The sequence below is a fragment of the Equus quagga genome, chromosome 2, assembly GCF_021613505.1.
Source record: "Equus quagga isolate Etosha38 chromosome 2, UCLA_HA_Equagga_1.0, whole genome shotgun sequence".
NCBI classification, from domain to species: domain Eukaryota; kingdom Metazoa; phylum Chordata; class Mammalia; order Perissodactyla; family Equidae; genus Equus; species Equus quagga.
The window spans coordinates 169,881,812-169,900,472 of record NC_060268.1 but is presented as its reverse complement, the minus strand read 5'-3'; the positions used below and the strand labels follow the sequence as shown (position 1 = coordinate 169,900,472).

General features: G+C 38.0%; 1 protein-coding gene across 1 annotated transcript in view; it reads left to right on the top strand.

Annotated features, from left to right (window-relative positions):
* SHTN1 (shootin 1) overlaps positions 1-18,661 on the top strand; it is a 97,253-nt gene that overhangs the window by 53,568 nt on the left and 25,024 nt on the right. The window contains exons 11-14 of the mRNA XM_046652145.1: positions 442-541; positions 5,908-5,990; positions 12,133-12,242; positions 15,432-15,485. Coding sequence (XP_046508101.1) covers positions 442-541; positions 5,908-5,990; positions 12,133-12,242; positions 15,432-15,485 — 347 coding nt within the window. The remainder of the gene's footprint in view (positions 1-441; positions 542-5,907; positions 5,991-12,132; positions 12,243-15,431; positions 15,486-18,661) is intronic.

The following is an 18,661-nucleotide window of genomic DNA, read 5'->3' as shown; positions in this document are numbered from 1 at the left end:
GAAAGTATGCTATTAAAATTCATTACTAAATGTCATCTTTAAAATTAATTCTTGGTCTATATACTTTAAAAGTCAAGTATTACCAATTTCTTAGTGTTTGAGTAGTATATTCTGTTGTTAACAAATATTTCTTCAACCTACTCAATCTTTACTTCCCACCCATCCAGCCATTGTCTTGAATTTTTTTTTTTCTGTAGTTGTATATGGAGTAAAAAATGGTAATGTTTTCTCGTAACATATGTAAGGCCTCTCTTGCATGAGTGGTAGTAGACTGGATGATAAGAAGTTTAAAAAGATCTGTAGATTCATATTGAAATTTCTAACTTTACCTTAATAAAAAAGAATTTGATTTTGAGAGAGGTTGTGTTTTTCCTTTACGTGTAAAAGAAGGTGTTAAGTTGCTCATTTCAGCTCTTTTCCGACTGCTTGCTCTCTGTGCAGTTGATGAACTCCAGAAACGGGTGAACCAGTCTGAGAATTCAGTACCTCCACCACCTCCTCCTCCTCCACCGCTTCCCCCTCCACCTCCCAATCCTATCCGGTAAGCACATCTGGGAAGACTGCTCTGCGTCAAATGTTACCCCTTGTCAGAGGACCCGAAGTTTATGTTCCTGGGATCCTTTTTTCAAAATACTGGCTTAGATTGCATCACTAGAAGGGTGGTAAAAAGTATGAAAGATATCAGCTGGTGTTTCTCTCAGAAAATTTTCTAAAGGCCAGTGTTTTATTCTCTTCTTATAAAAGATATATGGAAAGGGCCTTAAAACACCCGGGAAAGACATTCTTGTGGCCTAAAGTGTTCTTCTGTTGTAGATGTTCCGATTCCATGTGAATGTTTCAAACCCAGGAGCTAGACATTTAAAAAAATTTTTTTAGGGGCTAGCCCGGTGGTGTAGTGGTTAAGCTCATGCGCTCTGCTTTGGCGACCTTGGGTCATGGGTTTGGATCCTGGTGTGGGACCTGCACACTGCTCATCAGGCCATGCTGTGGTGGCGTCCCATATATAAAACACAGGAAGATTGGCACGGCTGTTAGCTCAGGGACAATCTTCCTCACACACACACACAAAAATTTAAACTTCAGTTCCATACATATAGTTTCATCCTTCAGTTATAAAATTTCAGTCCATGACATTAGGATTTCCTTTAACTGGAAGACCAAGGAATTTTGAGTTTCTTCGGAATGTTTTCATCTTTTTTCTCTCACTAATTTGAATTTGAAAAGCTCTAGTTTGTTCAATTATTTTAAAAATAAAGGTACTAAACTAAATGAAAATGTAACAGTACTAATTATTATAAACTAGTGATTAAACTAAAAGTACTAATTATTTTGTATCCCTAATCTCATATTTAAACCTTTAATAATGCTGAGAGAGAAACCTTTCATAAGAAGAAGAAATTATGTTTAAATTCTTGCAGCAGGAAATCATATCTGCAGACAAGAATTCACTTTTTCTGAAGCCTAAGGTGACTTGATGGTGTTGAGTGCCTGAATAAAGCACCATATACCCCAGGAGATCTAGAGAAAATTTTGCCGCCTTTGTGGTTCTTCATGCCACTATCTGAAATTTCATAAGACAAGCTACTTGCTGTGGTGACAGCTTACGTCCTCGTGTCATGATGTTAACTGTTCCTGGATAATTTATTCTTGAACAAATGAGATTTAAAATTTTGCTAGATTTTTACCTTTATTAACTCATGTGATTTGTTTAATCCTTTCACACAGAGAGGCCATTTATTCCTACTTTGCATCTTTGCCGATCCATCTGAATAGAATGTGTAGCATGTTCCTCCCACGTGACTGGGAAAATGGTGCTTTGCCTTTTAAAAAGAATCTCATTAGTTTTTCTTACTGAGTAGGGTATGACACAATCTACTTTAAGCCATTGAAGTAGTTAAGGCAAAATAATTTTTGCACATGATCCATCCAAGAGTCAATTGAAAGAATTTTAGGTATTTGAAATTCTTTCTCTCCTGGGTAGTTAAATCTGTAGGAGATATTTTGAATTTGACATTTAAAATAGGAAATTCGTCTCTTTGATCTTTCTATAAGGTCTGAAATTTTGAGCTGATAAGAAAGGTCACTTCTCTCTATGAGGGAGAGAGAACTATTAAAAAGCGATTGTAATCTTGCTGTCAGCCTTTAATTTTTAGTCTCAGAAATCTCGAGAGCCCTTAGAATTAAAAGTAAAGTATAACCTAAATAGAATATTTTCCCAAAGAACACGTTACAGTCCTACTGAGAAACGAATATAGGATTCAGACTATGGATGTCTAAAGTATGAACTCTTTTATAAGGTCCTTTAAGGAAAATTTTAATTGAATAACATGAATGATTTTTATTTCAAGATGAATTTATATAGTCTAAGACATAATTTCTGAGTAGAAAGAGTTTTTTTTTTTTTTAGTAAGGAGTACTTTCTTGTTAAAGAAATATATTTGCATGTGTATTGAGTTTCAGTGGACTTTGAATCTACTAATCAAGACTTCTCAACTTTGTTCCTGAGCCATTTGTTTTACCCTGATATAGATCACGGATAGAAATAAAAGTGGGAAAAAAGACTAGGGCCCAAGGCTTTATTGCTTCTTCCTCCTCCTCTTGTTCTTTTGACCCAGAGGACAGGTGGGAGAGAGGAAAGAGAGGAAGAAGGCATACCTTGGTCAGTTTGTGCTAGTGGTAGTGAAAGTAGGACAGGTCTTGGGCCTGTGTGGCTCATGGGGGAAAGTGTATTAAAGTTCTCCAGAAAAACAGAACCAATAAGGTGTGTGTGTCTGTGCACACACACACACACATACACACACATAAAAAGAGATTTATTCTGAAGAATTGGTTCACGTAATTATGGATGCTGACAAGTCCCAGGATGTGCAGGGTGAGTCAGCAAGCTGGAGACCAAGGAGAACCTATGGTATAGCTTCAGTCTGAAGGTCAGCAGGCTTGAAGCCCAGGAAGAGGCAGTGTTTCAGTTTGAGTCTGAAAGTAGGAAAAAGCAGAATTCTTACAAGGCAGTCAGGCAGGAGGAGTTCTCTCTTGTCTGGGAGAGGGTCACCCTTTTGTTCCATTCAGGCCTTCAACTAGTTGGATGAGGCCCACCCACATTAGGGTCAGCAATCTACTTTACTCAGGCTACCAATTTAAATGTTAATCTCATCCGAAACCTTCACAGAAACACCCAGAGTAATGTTTGACCATGTATCTGAGTATCCCGTGACCCAGTCATGTTGAGCCAGAAAATTAACCATCACATTATACATGAAGAACACTTCTTGAAGAATTTCAAGGTGAATAGTCTCCATTGAACGCTTCCATATTTGGGGGAGACTTGCTTGAAGCTCACATCCTTTCAGTTGAAATGGCTGTGAAAAGGGGCCATTTTAGCCAGAGGTTTGGATTATTGGTCCCAGATGTCTTGTCCTGGTCCTGTGAGACCCACCCTATCTGCTTTCTTTGGACTCTATGCCCCTTCTTGACAGATGGTTCTTTTTTAATATTACAGATGATTTTCCTCTGGGCAGCATAGCAGTCTCCACCTTATACTTTGTTTCAGAACATTTAAAGCTAGCCCTTTCTCTCCTCTACTTAGGTGGTTTACAACGATGAACATATGTTCTTACTTCATTTCTGTAAATAATACAAATATTCCGAGCAGTACAAAGAGCTTTCTGCTTCATGATCTTTATGTACAATAATGCGCACTCTCCCAGTTTCCTCTCAGAACCAGAGTGTGGTGAGAGGGTCCGGAGAGGCCTCTCATCTGTGAGCACCCTCCCCAGACCCCTCCCTGCTGTGGAATGTTAGCAAGTCGACACTGAACATCCTGCCTTCAGTTGACAGAATGGAAAAAATGAGCAAATAAAGCTTGCGTTATTTCATTTCTCCCAATTTCTGGAATATAATGTGCTTATTTTAACATTCTGTGTAAATTAGAATTTCTAGGTTTTATGAAAAGAATTTAATTCCATCTTAGGCCACTGTGAGCCCAAAGACGACAAACTAGACCAAGTCAGAAGCCCAGTGATTGAGTGTTTCCCAGTTGCTTAAGTCCTAGAAACTGCACAGGGTAGAGCAGGATGTCCTGCTTACTTTCTCCTCTGCTTTGTGGGAGATTGTTCAATGTGTTTGGGAATTTTAAGAAAAGGCAGTTAGAGAAGGGATTAATAATATAACCAAAAGTAGAAGTAAGAAGTAAAAAAAATCTGAAAACTACAGTGATTAAGAAACATCTAGTCGTTCTGTCCTCAGAGCAAGTGTTACTGTGTGTATCCAGTGGCCCCTTTTCTGGAGGCAACATGAGGCCTTTCCTATCCTCTAAATATTTGTTTTCTATTGCTGGCTTCCCAGCTTATCTTCCTCAGGATCGTGTTTTGTCAAATCCACTTTACCACACTGAGGACATTTATAATGTAGGTGAAAGAATTCAAGAATTCTTGATTTGTTTGTGTTTCTGTAAACTTTTTTTGGAGGGAATGATAACATATATGTGGAAATGTACACAAACTTGTGTACGGTTTAAAAATAACAAAATGAATATCCATGTAATCATCATCCGGATCAAAAAGTAAAACAGATACTCTAGAATCCCTTCTTTTTTATCTGTTTTTTAAAGAAAAGGTTTTTTTCTACTACATGTAGCTCCCTAGATTACTAGAAATATATATATGGTCTTTTTTTTTAACTTTACATAATTGTAATTTTACTGTATTCATTTGTCTTGTTCTTTACACTCAACATTATTTTGTAGGATTCATCCATATTATTTTGTGTAGCTGAAGTTCATTCATATTCGTTGATACATAATCCATTTTATGAATGTCCCAGGATGTGTTTATCCATCGTGTACTGATAGACATTTGAGTTATTACCAGTTCAGGGAAATAATGGAAATTCCACGTGAACGTTCTTATACATGTATCCTAGTGCACAAGTGCTTGTATTTCTGTAATATATATAGAAGTCGAATCACGGGCTCCTGGGATATGCGTATCTTCAGCTCCACTAGGTAATGCCAGTATTCTAAAGTGGTGCTATTGATTTATATGCCTTCTTCAGTTTGAGAATTCCTGTTATTCCACAAACTTGCCAACATTTGTTATTATCAGACTTAAAATTTCTTGCCTGTTTGATGAGTGCTCAGTAATATCTCAGTGTGGGTTTCGTTTGTGTTTGCCTAATAACTAATAAAGTCAAGAACCTTTTTAATATGTGTATTGGAAATGTGGACATCCTCTTTTATGGAGTTTCAAGGGTTTTGTCCATTTTTTCTTTAAGTTGTCTGCTTTTTCTCACTGATCTGTAGAGGTTTTATCTTTATTCTTTGATGTCTTTTAATATTTGGAGGTTTTAAAATTTTAATGTGGTCAAATTTATCATGATTTGGATTTTATACAGATTTTTAAAACATGAAGCAGAGAGACAGTGGTCTAAGTATATTTTTATCCCTTAAGTGTTTGGTCTGTGTCTCAGATTCAGATGTTCTTGTGCCCATATTTCACAAATAGATATTTATTTACTGAAAACATCCCCTAATTCTTTCATCCTTCCCTCTCTCTCAAATGTATTATGTAAATAGCCGTTTATGAATTTTAGATATGGATGTGGAATTTTTTTCTGTATGTATTTTACTTTGTAAATGTCTAGGCATCATATTAGTAATTATAGCAGTTCCTTTCTTCCAGTAATTAATTTGGTTTCACACAGAAAGGGATGAGACATCTTTCTCTTCCTTAAAGTGATGAAAAGTTTAATAATTTATTAAAAGTGGAAAAGAAGCTTCTTAAATTCTAGTTATACATTCATGCACCTAGAGAAGAGTTGGATTTTTACTAATTATTTAGAATCTACACATTTTATTTCTTAGATCATAAGGCAGCCAGTAATCTCCTGTCTATCTTTTTCTTTCTCCCAAAGATCCCTCATGTCCATGATCCGGAAGCGATCCCACCCGAGTGGCAGTGGTGCTAAGAAAGAAAAGGCAGCTCAGCCAGAAACAAGTAAGTCTCATCCGCCTTGGTTTACCCTAAGTAGTTGATGGTGTACAATTTTTCAACAATACACACATTTGTTGAGTTCTATGACTATGAACAGATCGTTGCGGGAGGGATGTGAACTTAACAGCTATAAGAACGAACCACATAAGTCGTTGCCTTCCTGTAGCTTATTGTCTAGAGCAGATAAACATGCACACGTCACTGCAATGTGAGGTATGCTGGGAAAGGTGTTTTCATTAAGTGACGAAGTACTTTGGGGTGTGAAGGAAAGAGAGGGAGTAATTGCAAATGAGGCATTTGAGGAAAGGCTTTTTGAGTTGATAGCAAGTGAACTGAGACTTTCTCAGGCACCTACCTACTGTGTACCACTCCAGTGCTGTGTACCGGAGATACAAGACACAAAACTTACATTTGAGTGAGGTAACCAGTAACCATCCAAATAAATATATAATTATTTAAATACAGTTTTGATCAGTACTATGGAGGAAGAGTACAAGTTTCTAAGAGATCGTGGAGGTGGCCTGCTGGTGTCAGAAAGTGATGTGTGAGCAGAGTAGTTGTGGATTTAGAAAGTCAGGGTGAGGGTATTTAGGATAAAAGTGGTTCACATGGAGGGGCAACAAATTCAAAGTCCAAAGTGGGAAGGAGCTTGGTATATTAGGAAACTGAAAGAAAGTTGTGTTACTAGAACATGGGGTCCAAGAGAGGAGGTCTGATAGGTAGGCAGGAGCCAAATTCTAGAGGCTGTGGTCAAGATTTTGAAATTTATCATAAGGGCAGTAGAAGTTTTAAGTAGGGGTGTAACACGACGACATTTGTCTTTTTTAAAAAATCTCACTGGCTGCAGTGAAGAGAACAGAGAACAGGCTGGAAAGGAATGAGAGTGGATGAAGGGAGACTATTGCAGCCATTCAGAGGAATGTTGATGGTGGCTTAGACGACGGTGGTAGCAGTAGAGACAGAAAGAAATGGATAAATTCAGGAATGACTCAGGGAGGTAAAATTCACAGGACTCTGATTCACTGCAGAGGGAGTTGTTGAGGATAATATGAAGAGATGGAATGGAGGGAGAGGGCTTTCCTGTGGCTGGGTGGAGTCAGTTCACAGAGCTGTGTGCAGTTTTGTGTGCAGCCACAGTGAGCGCACAAGGTTGGAATGCTCGGGCCACGTCTTGGGCCTTTCTGCCTGAGAACTGTAGAACCCAAATTAAACGCAACAGTGTATGCTCAACACCTGCTAGTTACAAAGCATTGTAGATTTGCCTGGTTCAAGCCCAGCCAGGTGTAAACTTCTGGGCCCCGTTTTCCTGCCTCCAGGTTTCATTGCTCCAGTCCATCCATCTTCATATCATTGGCAGTGTGGCATTCCCAGATCATAGGTCTAATCACATTGTGTTCATCTTATGACATTCTGTGCTTCTCACTGCATCAGAATAGAATGCACACTCTATAGTCTGCTTACAAACAGTTCTCTGCTTTTACTTCAGCCTCATTTCTCATTACCCCTGTCCCACCTTATGGCTGGACCATTACCTCTAAGCCCCCTATGCATTTGCTCCTGTCTTTCCTCATTCCACAGTGTTCCCCCGCCCTTCCTCTAGTCAGAGCTTTCTCATGCAAGGTGCTGTTCTAATTCCCTATCTCCCATGAGGGTTCCAGGCAATTTGTGTGTTCCGGGCTCTTCCTCTTATTCCTCTTATTTCTCTTATTTATTAGTATTAGTATTAATAATCTAAAATGAATGGGCTCATTACTGTGTATTGCTATAGCGTTTTGCTTCAAGTTTTGTTATAAGGATTTAATGTCCCATCCCTCAGCCTCTGCTCTGGTGTTCGAGTTATTTCCATATCTCTCCTCCTGAACAGATTGCAGACTCTTTGAAGATTTACTCTTCTCTGCAGCCTCCCACAGCTTCCTTGCATATTGAATGAATTGAAGTTTAGACTTAGTCTTTTCTTTCTTAGCAAGTACCTCAAAGCACTGTTACAAACGAAAACTGTTTGATTTCATCTATATGAATTGACTTTCTGTGCCTGCCTCCTGCAGTCCTTTGGAAACTATTCCTCTGTGTAATAATGCAGCTGAAAGGCAAATTCTGTTTTGCACAAGGTGTTGCAGGATTCAGAAGTCCTGCCTTTGGTGATCTGCAGGGCAGCCCTGCTTTTGGGTTACTGCCTATAAGCCTTCCTTGACACTGTAATTAAAATCAAAATTTTGTTTGTTTCAGTATTGTTTTGGGACAATTGGTAGGCCTTATAGGGTCAGGAGGGCAGTCAGAATAAAATGATTTCCCCTTCTACGTAAATTACATTATTAGCTTGTCAACCTTGACAGCACCCTTAAATTTTAAAAAAAAAGTATTCTAGACCTTATTAACCCCCAGTGTTAGAAACTATACAGTTTTCCTTATGAAAATGATGTTTCATTTATAATTCATGAAATGTGGTAGGATTTTCTCCCTCATCCTTGAACTATGTGATCATTACTTTGGGAATCTGGGTAGTTACTGACAGAGAAGTTGCTCATGAGATTTTAAACTGGAGCCACCCTAAAATCATACTGCCTTAAATGATATGTACCATAACCACCCATTATTGGAGCCTCTCTTTGTCTGGCAAGGTAATTTATAGTGTCTTGTTAATAGTTCACGCTAAAAACAGTTGAATGAATAAACCAACAATGATTAAATGCACGATACATGAATGTAGACCCTCAGACACTGGACTCATCTGTGACCTTTTGGAGTTTGCATTTATAACGTATGGACCAGTGTTGCTATCACAGTTTTTTCTTTTGCTGGTGTCTTATGGTGGCTTTTACTAGACGGTGGGTGTGCTTGTCAGAGCTTGTGAATGGAGAAACTTTTATTGCTAGGTTACGGCTATTAAAAAACTTGATTGTAAGGAAGGTGTGTGGAATATTTCAGAAGTAGTTTTAAGGTCTAAATATAAGAAGTTATTACAAGCTTTGAAGTCATTACTGTAATTTTGATAAGAAGGCATTTATTGCACAGATTCTGAAATTGCAGTGGTATGCCTGCTGTTTATCATATATTTAGTTCATTAATTGATTGATTGATTCTTTCCTCAGTTTGCTAACCTATAGGATGGGGATAATAGTTTCTGTTTCATGGGGTTCTTGTGAGAATTAATGAACCTCACAACATGTAGTGTTTAGTGTAGTAGAAAATACTCAAAATGATAGCTAAAAAGACAGTGTACCAACCACGCTGTGAGGGGCAGAAGTCCTTATTCAGCAGCCTCTTGTGATCATTGTAGTTAAGGAAATTTCCTTAACTTTATGACCTTAGGTCAAATTCAGACTTATTCAACCATGGTATGTTCTTTAGAAATTTCGTACATCACAGTGGCGTAAGATTTTTTTTTAGTACCTTTTAAAAAATGTTAGTGAAAGAGAAGAGTAATCCTGTGGAATTTAGAAGTGCATTTTAGTTTCTTTTAGGTAATAACAAAAGGTTTTATTGAGCAAAAAGGTGATGGTTTGTCTGTGGGTTTTTTTTTTTAGGAGCTAACTTATTTTTCAAGTGGGTCTTAAAAGTTAAGCCTCAATTAATTACATGTAGCTTTCTGATCCGAGACTGACCTTGAAGCACTAACTCAAAGAACATTTGATTTTATTTTCCCGTGGCAGTTCAATAACATTAGACCTGTTGTCTTCATTTGTCCCTTTTCTTTAATCTCCAGTATCCTGCATATTTCTATTGTCCCCCTGATTACACGCTTTTGTGAGACAATTACCAACTGTGTGATTGCAGAAAGAATTACAAAACATACCATGAGCTCTCTGTAGGTGATTCTTGCAGATTTATTAGAACTGCTTAATAGTTTAGAAGTTCATATAGATTGCTTTTTGCTGGTTCAAAAACAGGGTTGGCGAGAGAGAGAAAAAAGCTTGTGCAGCTAACCTAGTGTTGCCCTTGTATTGTGTCCGAGTAGGGAATCTGATAAGAGTGATTTCTTTTCCTTAAGACCAATTAAGTCTTTACATTTGAAAAAGACAGAAATTAAAGCCTGGTTTACAATCTGTATACAATACAGATAGTGGCACTTCTCTGAATTATCACTATGATTCTGGCAAGCAAAAATAAGAAACTACTTTAAATTCCTGCTATGTTAGATGCTGCAGCAGATTTGAATGGTGTTGACCATAATTCTCCATCTGTCTGCCTTAATTAGTTTTTGTATGGTGCATGTAATTGGGTCTCAGTCATTCCTTACAGAGTGCTAATCTGTTTGTAGGCGGCGTTCCTGTTGCCATGCAGCTCTTCCCAGGTCTCACTCAAAATGGCAGCCTTTCTGAAAATCAAATGTTTTTTGAAGATTTTTTTTTAAATTCCCAAAAGTAAATTCCATACCCATACCAGGTGCTTGAATGACAGATCTGGGTTTTCTCTCCCCTGATTTTGAGTAAGGTCAGCAAAAGCATGGTGTAGTGCATAATAGGTATTCAGATATAAAATGAGTGAGTGAGTGAAAGAATGAATGAATGAATTCCCCTCCATAGTAATGTTATTGCCTGTCCCCTTGTTGGTGTTTGTGAGCCAGCCGCAGAAACTGCCCAAGAAAGTGCTATTTAAGGGCACATAGTTGATCTGCCCACAGTTTTGTTCTGACCTTGGTGCCTTATTTCCCGTGTTGTCTGGCAGGAGATACTTTTTTTTGTCTTCTGGATCTGAAAGATGTCGTTTGGATTACCGAGAAATTTTAATTCCCAGCATTTCAATGGCTTGTGAGGATGACAGAACACTACTTGAAGTCAGGACTGTATCAGAAAACCTAGATTATGTGATGAATGTAGCAGCAATCCCATCACTGTGGCTGTAGAGATGAGGATAATGGAACCTTCTAGATTCTCTTGGTTGCACCTTAGTCATCTATATAAGAGGAACAGCTACCGAGAGTTAGAGGGAAGTCCGGCCGCGTAGCAGAAAAATAAGCCATGATTTAGGCCTCCTTAGCACAAAGCCAGCCTGACACTCCTGTTAAGTAGCTTGGGGATATAGTTGTGATTGCCTCCACTGAGAAGCCATTCTTTTGGGACTTCGTTATTTCTGCTCAAATAGTAAAAAGATTAACAGCCATTTAAATCCAAAACTTTAACAGGTCAGTCAGTAGATAGATACTTGCTGAGTGCCCGCAATATGGCCCACAAGTCTGTTAAAGATTCTGATTGGAAGGTCTTTATGAGATACTTAAATATATTGGCTGCAGTGAGTTAGATGGAAGGAAACACAAGATGTAGAAATGCGTTGATGGTGTTAAATGTTCCAAAAATGATTCAGTGCTTTTCGTCAAGCTCTTCTGCAAAAGAGACAAATTTCACTATTCTGATCAACAGGTTTAAGCTCATCTCAGGAGCATTAATCAAATTGATACATACTTCAACAGCTTTATTGTTTTTACAGAAAAGTAGTGCAAAGATTAGACAATGGACAGTTGAAATTTTTAAATCAAATTTAATTACTTAATTGCACTTGTTTCTGGATGTGTGTTTTCTTTTAACATTGACAGTTTTAAAAGACTAGAAAAAGATTTGCTTAAATGTTTTCTTCCCATGTGATTCCTAAACAAAAGATGGCAGTTTAAAAGTAGATTTTACCTATTTGCTGCTCATCTTTGACAGTGGATTTCTTCAAACAAGTAAAAGATCTCTTTGATCCTTTTTTTTCAAGTGGGCTTTTTGACAGTTATACCTTCTTTGGGCTGCTTTCTTTGACATAGGATGTACTGTAAGTTATAAAAACATCTGCGAGGCAAAGATGAATGATTTTGGGGGGTTAGGTATAAAGTTGGGCTTTTAAAAATCTGGAGAAATTCAGGTCTGTCATTATGCTGAAAAATGGAACAAAATCCATTGTTTAACATAGATGACCTGATATGGACTTTTAGGCTACAAATTAGACCTTAAATTTTGTGACTTATTTTTCAAAGCAGATCTTTTATTAAAAGATTTTTTATTAAAAACAATGTTTCTACCTGGCAGCTGTTAACATTGGTAATTGTTGGTGTTTTGCGACTCTGAAAAACAACTGTGGTTAATTACATAGTGCAATCTAAATCACCAAAAATAGGAAGTAGCTGTTTTCTTGTAACATAAGATGATTTATGTGTGTGTTCTTTGAATAGCTGAGGAAGTCACAGATCTGAAGAGGCAAGCAGTTGAAGAGATGATGGATAGAATTAAAAAGGGAGTTCATCTTAGACCAGTTAATCAGACAGCCAGACCGAAGGAGAAGGTACGGAATGATTAAATGCTTTTTCACCCCTTGATATTTCCTTTTTCAAATGTAAAAATTTGAAATTTGATGAAAGCTACATCAGGATTGACTGTCAAATCTTAGGATAAGACTAATGTGTCGTGAAAGCCTTTACTTCCTTATAAGCATGTTTCGGGAGGACTCTCCTTGACCCATGGTGAACCTGAATCACTGTGGAAAGTAAGTAACACCTGTTATTGCGTGTGCTGTGCTGCCGTCTCCTTGAGAGAGACATTGATGTGAACTGTTATCCCATACAAATGACCATTATTATATCTTTTCTTTAATTCCTGGTTCTTTTGTATAATTCAACAAGTATTTATTGAATATCTACTATGTGCCAGGGACTGTTTTAGGCACTGGGAATAAATCTGTAAACAAAAGAGAAAATCCTTGCCTTCCTGGGGCTTCTTTTTTAGTGTGTAGGGGAAGGGAACGAGGAGTGGGGATCACATCATAATGCCAGAACAGACCTAAGGCAACTTTTGAAAAATAGTGAGATTTATATGATTGTTTTCATTAATTTCACAGACCTCTTCCAGGTCACTTCAAGGAGAAACTGTTGTGTATAACTGCCATTAGCTGTCGTCTAAACTAGACCACAGTGAGCGCCAGGATCTATCGAAGTTCCTAGAATCTAGTTCAGTACTTCTCTCTTCCCTTTGTCCCATTTAAATAGACCCAATAATAGAGTTTTTGAAATTTTTCTTGAACAATGTTTTTTTCTTTCCTCACTCTAATAAGGTATCAACAGATGGATTCTCTTTCTTTTTCTTCTTCCTCTTTTAAACCAAACTTTATCATTCTTTCTTACTCTCAAGGATGGCCCTCCTCAACTGCTTCAGTTCCCCAGTATCATGACTGTTCTGTACAAATGTCACTGGGCTTTTGAAGTTGCCACTTTGTCACAGGCAGGCAAGATAGCCAAGCAAGACAGGAATGGCCATAGTGTGGAAAGGGGGTTGGAAAGAGGGAAAGAATTCTCAACTCCAAGACCAGATTTACATCTCATGAAATGGCAGCCATGGCCAACCCTGTAGGGTAATTCAGTTTTGTGCTAGTTTTCTGAGTAAAGGATGGAATACAGAACTGGAGGAGCAGCTGTGTACGCACAGTCTGGCACAGCTGTTTCTGTGCTGCTGTCTGGTGACTGAGTGAAGAGCACTCTGGTTGGGGTTGAGGCCCTTGCACTATCCCCCAGCTTCCCAGGCTTTTTTCTCCACAAAATTGGGATAGCACCTGCCCTGTCTGACTCGGGGTTGTTGTCAGGATCAAATGGAATGCATCGTGAAAACACTTTAAAATGCAGGGTTTAAGTGGAAGCTTTCAAAAGAATACATTTTTATGACTTTCATGTCACAACTATTTTGGAGAGAATAAGCAAAACCAAACTATTACTATAGAAAAATACAATGTCACAAAGAAACAAAATTAGGTTAGAAAGAAAAATGTTGAAAAACTTAAATCGTAAGCAGTCAATATTCCCTAGTACTTTCATTTTCAGAATACAACCTTGTCCTTTTTTATTCTTACCATGACTCTTCCAACAGTTACACATTATTTAATGTCAGTTCAAAATCTGGAAAACAACTGAACAAGGATCAGTGGACGACTGGGTTTTCACTGGTAATCATTAAACTATGTAGATATAGTGCTGAATGACCTGGTCAGTAACCTTTAGGACAAATGGTCACTGCATGCTTGAGTACAGACTTCTCGTCCCAGTACCATCAGTGCTTTCCTAAAATGAAACAAGTCAGGAGTCTGCAGTCCAGGCTTCTAAAGGCTTATGCAGCCAGAGAGCACCTTCAGTGGCATTGTGGCACTTTTGAGTATGCCTTCAGCCAGGGCGTTTGTTCAGAAGTCACAGCCTGTCACCTGAACAGAAGTCAAGCCTGCCTTGTGAATACTAATTTAACCGGATATTTTCTAAATTTCTTGATGTTGATGATGGTGCTGGTATGGTTAAAATTAGTGTTTTAGAGCTTTTGACTGGCACTTATGACTGGCGCTGATGGCATGTATAATTTCACAGACAAGCTAAGCTATGAAAGTTGAACGCCTTAGTCTAATTTGTACACGAGCAGCAAACCTCTCTCTCTTTTTCCCACTGTCCATTTTTAAAAATTGGAAGGGGATCTTATTCTTTTATTATCTTTTGAGAGGAAAGGATTATAGGTTGCTATTAATCACTCCCATTTCTTGAGAGAGAAATTTTACCTCTTTTCCTGAAATGAGAGGCCTGAGAGGCTCCTTTCACTGTATCTTCGGGGCTTCTCTTCATCTCTGTCCTTTGAGAAAGCAAGTGATACAGGGGAGATCAGAGGTCTTTTTTGATCTTCTTTTCATGAGGGCCTCCTGCTAAATTTTCCCTCCATTAAATGAGTTGAGGGATACACAGATACTGTTGGGTATTGTGGGCACGCAAATATTACCCAGAACCTCATTTCAAATTATGTTGTTCCTGGTTCAGTCAGAAGAGAACTGGGCTTGTAATCAAGGCACCTGACTCCAATACAGCCTTCCGCAAGGTGTAACTCTCCTCATCAGTAAGATGAAGTGATTGGACGCCATACCCTCCGAGGTCTATTACTGCTTAGGTAGCTAGTGATGCTAATAGTCTTCTGTAAGCCAAGTTCTTTGCTGGTCCCTACTGTTGGCTCACTGCTGTTGTGAAATTCGTGAAATCAGATGTGCCAGTGCTCTGTAAGCCGGCCTCCACCTGGAGCTCACAGAGCTGAGAGAGGTTTTCTGCCCTGTTGCTTGCTTTCTGCTCTGCACTGCTGCCTTCCTAGTCCTCACTTGCTGGAAGAAGTCCAGTAATGCAAGTGGAGAAAAGTTTATTGTAAAAAGTTCTGAATAATTTGGAATTAAATCTTTGAAATCTGGTGTTTACCAAATCTTTTCTATGTATGATGATAATAGGAAGTAACAAAATGATGTTTAGAAGATGGTAGCTTGAGGCCTTTTGCTTTGAATAGTACTTCTGATTTACGTTTACCTGACACTTGGGAGCACTAACATGTCTAATACTTTTTCCTAACCATAAGACATAGAGCTGATTAAAAAATATAGTCAATATAAGCTACCACCTCTTTGCTGTGTAAAAATCTTTAAGTATTTTAAAACTGAATTACTCAGTAATTTTTTTTCTTTTTAAAATTGTAGCCAGACTCTTCAAAAGGCTCTGAAAGTGCAGTGAATGAACTGAAAGGAATACTGGTAAGAGTAGAACTCAGTTTATTTTTTAGTTAATGGGAAAATGAAAGGAGAATATTTTAAAAATCTATCTTTATGAATAATTGGTTCTGATATGTTTTATTTCCATTTACAATAAGCTTGATTTCTTCTGATGGTTCACTTGATTGTGCTATGAACTCCCCCATCGGGTGTGTTAATAATATATCAATACTCTGTTTCTATTCTAAAAGAATGGTTATGCTTTCAACAAAATCATTGTTTCCTGTTCTTGCCCTCCAATCCTTCAAGATAGTGTCAGGCCAGCTCTGAGATCAGTACATGCTTGTTAATAACAGAAATATAGTAGAGTCTCTTACAAGGATAGGGCTTAACTTTGAGGCATGAAAGTGGAATTCTTGGTGCCTAAATGTACATCTGAGCTCCCACCCAGATATGTTAGTATCAGGGTCACGGTCTCCTTTTTGTCACAGTTTAAAAAATTATTCGATGCTAAATTGGAGAATAAAATATAATTCTTTTTTTATGTTACTAATTTCATTTTCTAAAAGTAATTCATATTCATTGAAGAACATGCTTAATGCCATTTCGAGTTGTATTTCTTTTTTTCAAAGTTTGAGCTTTTGCCAACGGAATAAATGAGTACTGCCCTGTCGAGCAGTTGCTGTCAGAGACAAACGCCCCACTCCGAAAATGTTTCAGATACTAAGAGCTTGATTCTCAGATGCTCTTACAGTCTCAATACCAGTTATTATGCACAGGAAGTCAACAAACATGGGGGCGGAGGTACAGAACTAATATTCCCATGTTTGTTGTTACTGTGCTAATTATGCATTGCATGTAGACATCCACATAATTGTGGTAAACAAAATTATTTTCATCAAGCATGAAACAGTAGACTTGGCTCAGAATGGCCTAATTAGTCTGCGTTAGTTTTAGGTGAGTGGAATTAGGGCTAAAGAGAGGTATAGCGCTAACAGTGGTGGTCTGCCTACAGAATAAAGCGTGAAAACCATTGGAAAAGTATGTGGTTATTATCTAACAGATTCTTTAATGAGAAAATTTTGTCTTCCAGTGTTCTGTTAAGGAGAACTCCTTACGACAGTCCCATTTGTTGTCTCTACGTTGTCATACTAATTCCTATTCATGAAGATGTCCCCAGGGGCACTGTGAGGTTTTGGGGTGTATTCTGAGCATCAGTGAAAGAGTAAACTCTACTGAGTTTGACTTTTTAAAAATTAGGTTTATTTGAAAAATCAGACATCTATAAGGAGATACACATAATTTTGATTACCCAAGATATCCCTCTCCCTGATAATGCTGTATGATAGCAAGTTTCCTGATTGATAGCATAGCTCTTAAAGATCATATTCACTATACAGTTGTATTCACTATAATTTTGTGCCACTTCGAGGAGAGAAGTTTGTGAAATGGAATTTTGTGAAATCATTTACAAATTATAAAGATTGTCAAAACATCTTCTTTTTCTGCAGATTGCCCCCATTCTCCTTGCCCTGATTTATCATTAGATTTGTCTACCTTATCTGGCATTAATGTATCACTAAAGCTGTTATTCTGGCAATATTTTTTTTTTTGCATTAAGTTTTTTTTAAAAGTGGAACTCACGATGCTCTCCCCTATTCTTCTTTGCTAAACGGCAGCTCTCCACTACCCCTATAGGAGTTTCCTTTGAGGGATGATGACTCCCAGTCAGTTGGGGCCAAGAAACCATACAACTTCTTCTAAGAGCGAGAGAAAGGAAGCCCATGTTAGATGGGGCTTTGTCGGTGCTTCTTGCTGGAGTTCAGACTATTAGGATCATCAAAGTTAGTACCCAGCAAAGCACATGACACCAGCCTCACACTTGTGGCATGTGAGAGACAAATGTGAAAAGCCTACAGATTGTGCATTGAGGTGGAAAGTGAGCACCTGTACCAAGAGATGCCAAGAAACAGTGTTCAGTTCTGTTGCAGAACAGAAACCAGGAATAAGCTCAACGTGGGGGTGTTTTTGCTGAAATGAAAGGCAACCTGAGTTGTAAGGGACATCCACAACTTAGAGATTTGGCCTATTGCTGAAAGTTAGCCCATGGGTAGAAAACAGATCTGTGATTTGGGGGGTTGGAAAACCTCACTCTATTTTGAGTTGTACAGTTTTAAAGTGTCGGTGTTGACTGAACTTATTTTTTCAAGCTTATTTACACTTAATTTTTTAGAGCTGTGTATTTTGTAGTTAAAAAATATATAGTTATTTTCTCATAGTTGCACACCTCATTTTGCAAACCTCTTGAGTCACCCCAGGCATTTAAAGCCACTCAAAGTGGAAACGGCAATTTCTGAAGAGTGAATCAATGCAAATTACTCCAAAAGTCTCTTCTCAAGTTCAGTTGCCTCTGAATCAAAGAAATAAAAATAGCTTTAAAAAAATTCTCTTTCAGGTTGTTTTTGAGCATCTTCAGTTTTTCACAGTACCCAGGGATTTTTGAATAGTTAATTTTGCCACCTGACAATTAGATTAGTCAGTATCATTAATATTTAACTAACATGGGGACTGAGATTGTTAAATGATCAAAGTGGTTTGAAGTAGACTTAGAGTACTGTTCTGGGAAGAAGAGCGAAGTTCAAGGTCCAGCCCTGTCGCTGACTTCTTGTGGGACCCGGGCCAAACCCCGAGGCACAGAATTTGAATTCTCTTCCCTATAGAGTGAAGGAATTGTATGTACCACATGGTTTCTGGGTTAATCTCTGTCTCAAATTTTATGATTATAATATAATTAGATAATTAAGACAATCTTGGTAGTTTATTAGCTGAGCTCCTTGATCATTTCAATTGAGAGTCATGCAGAAAGCTTTCTTTCCTCCATAATTGCCTCCATATTTATAGTTCACCCATATATTGACTGAATCAACCATGTCAGTCAGTGAATGGAGAAGAAAGTTTGAGATTCAAAGATTAGCACTTGGAAAACGGATTCTTTCAGTATCCGGTATGATGAGAGGGTAGCTCACCACAGTCAGGAATTTGGGGAAGTAATCCTAGTATCCAAATGAAAAATAGAGAATATTTTGAAAGATAAATTCTTCAATAAAAGGTAAAAGGTATCCTTGAAAGAAAAAGACACATATCATTTTCTTGAATTAACTCCAGCCCTTGGGGAAATCACAGACTGTCCTTGACATTCACATAATGTTGTTGTTTTA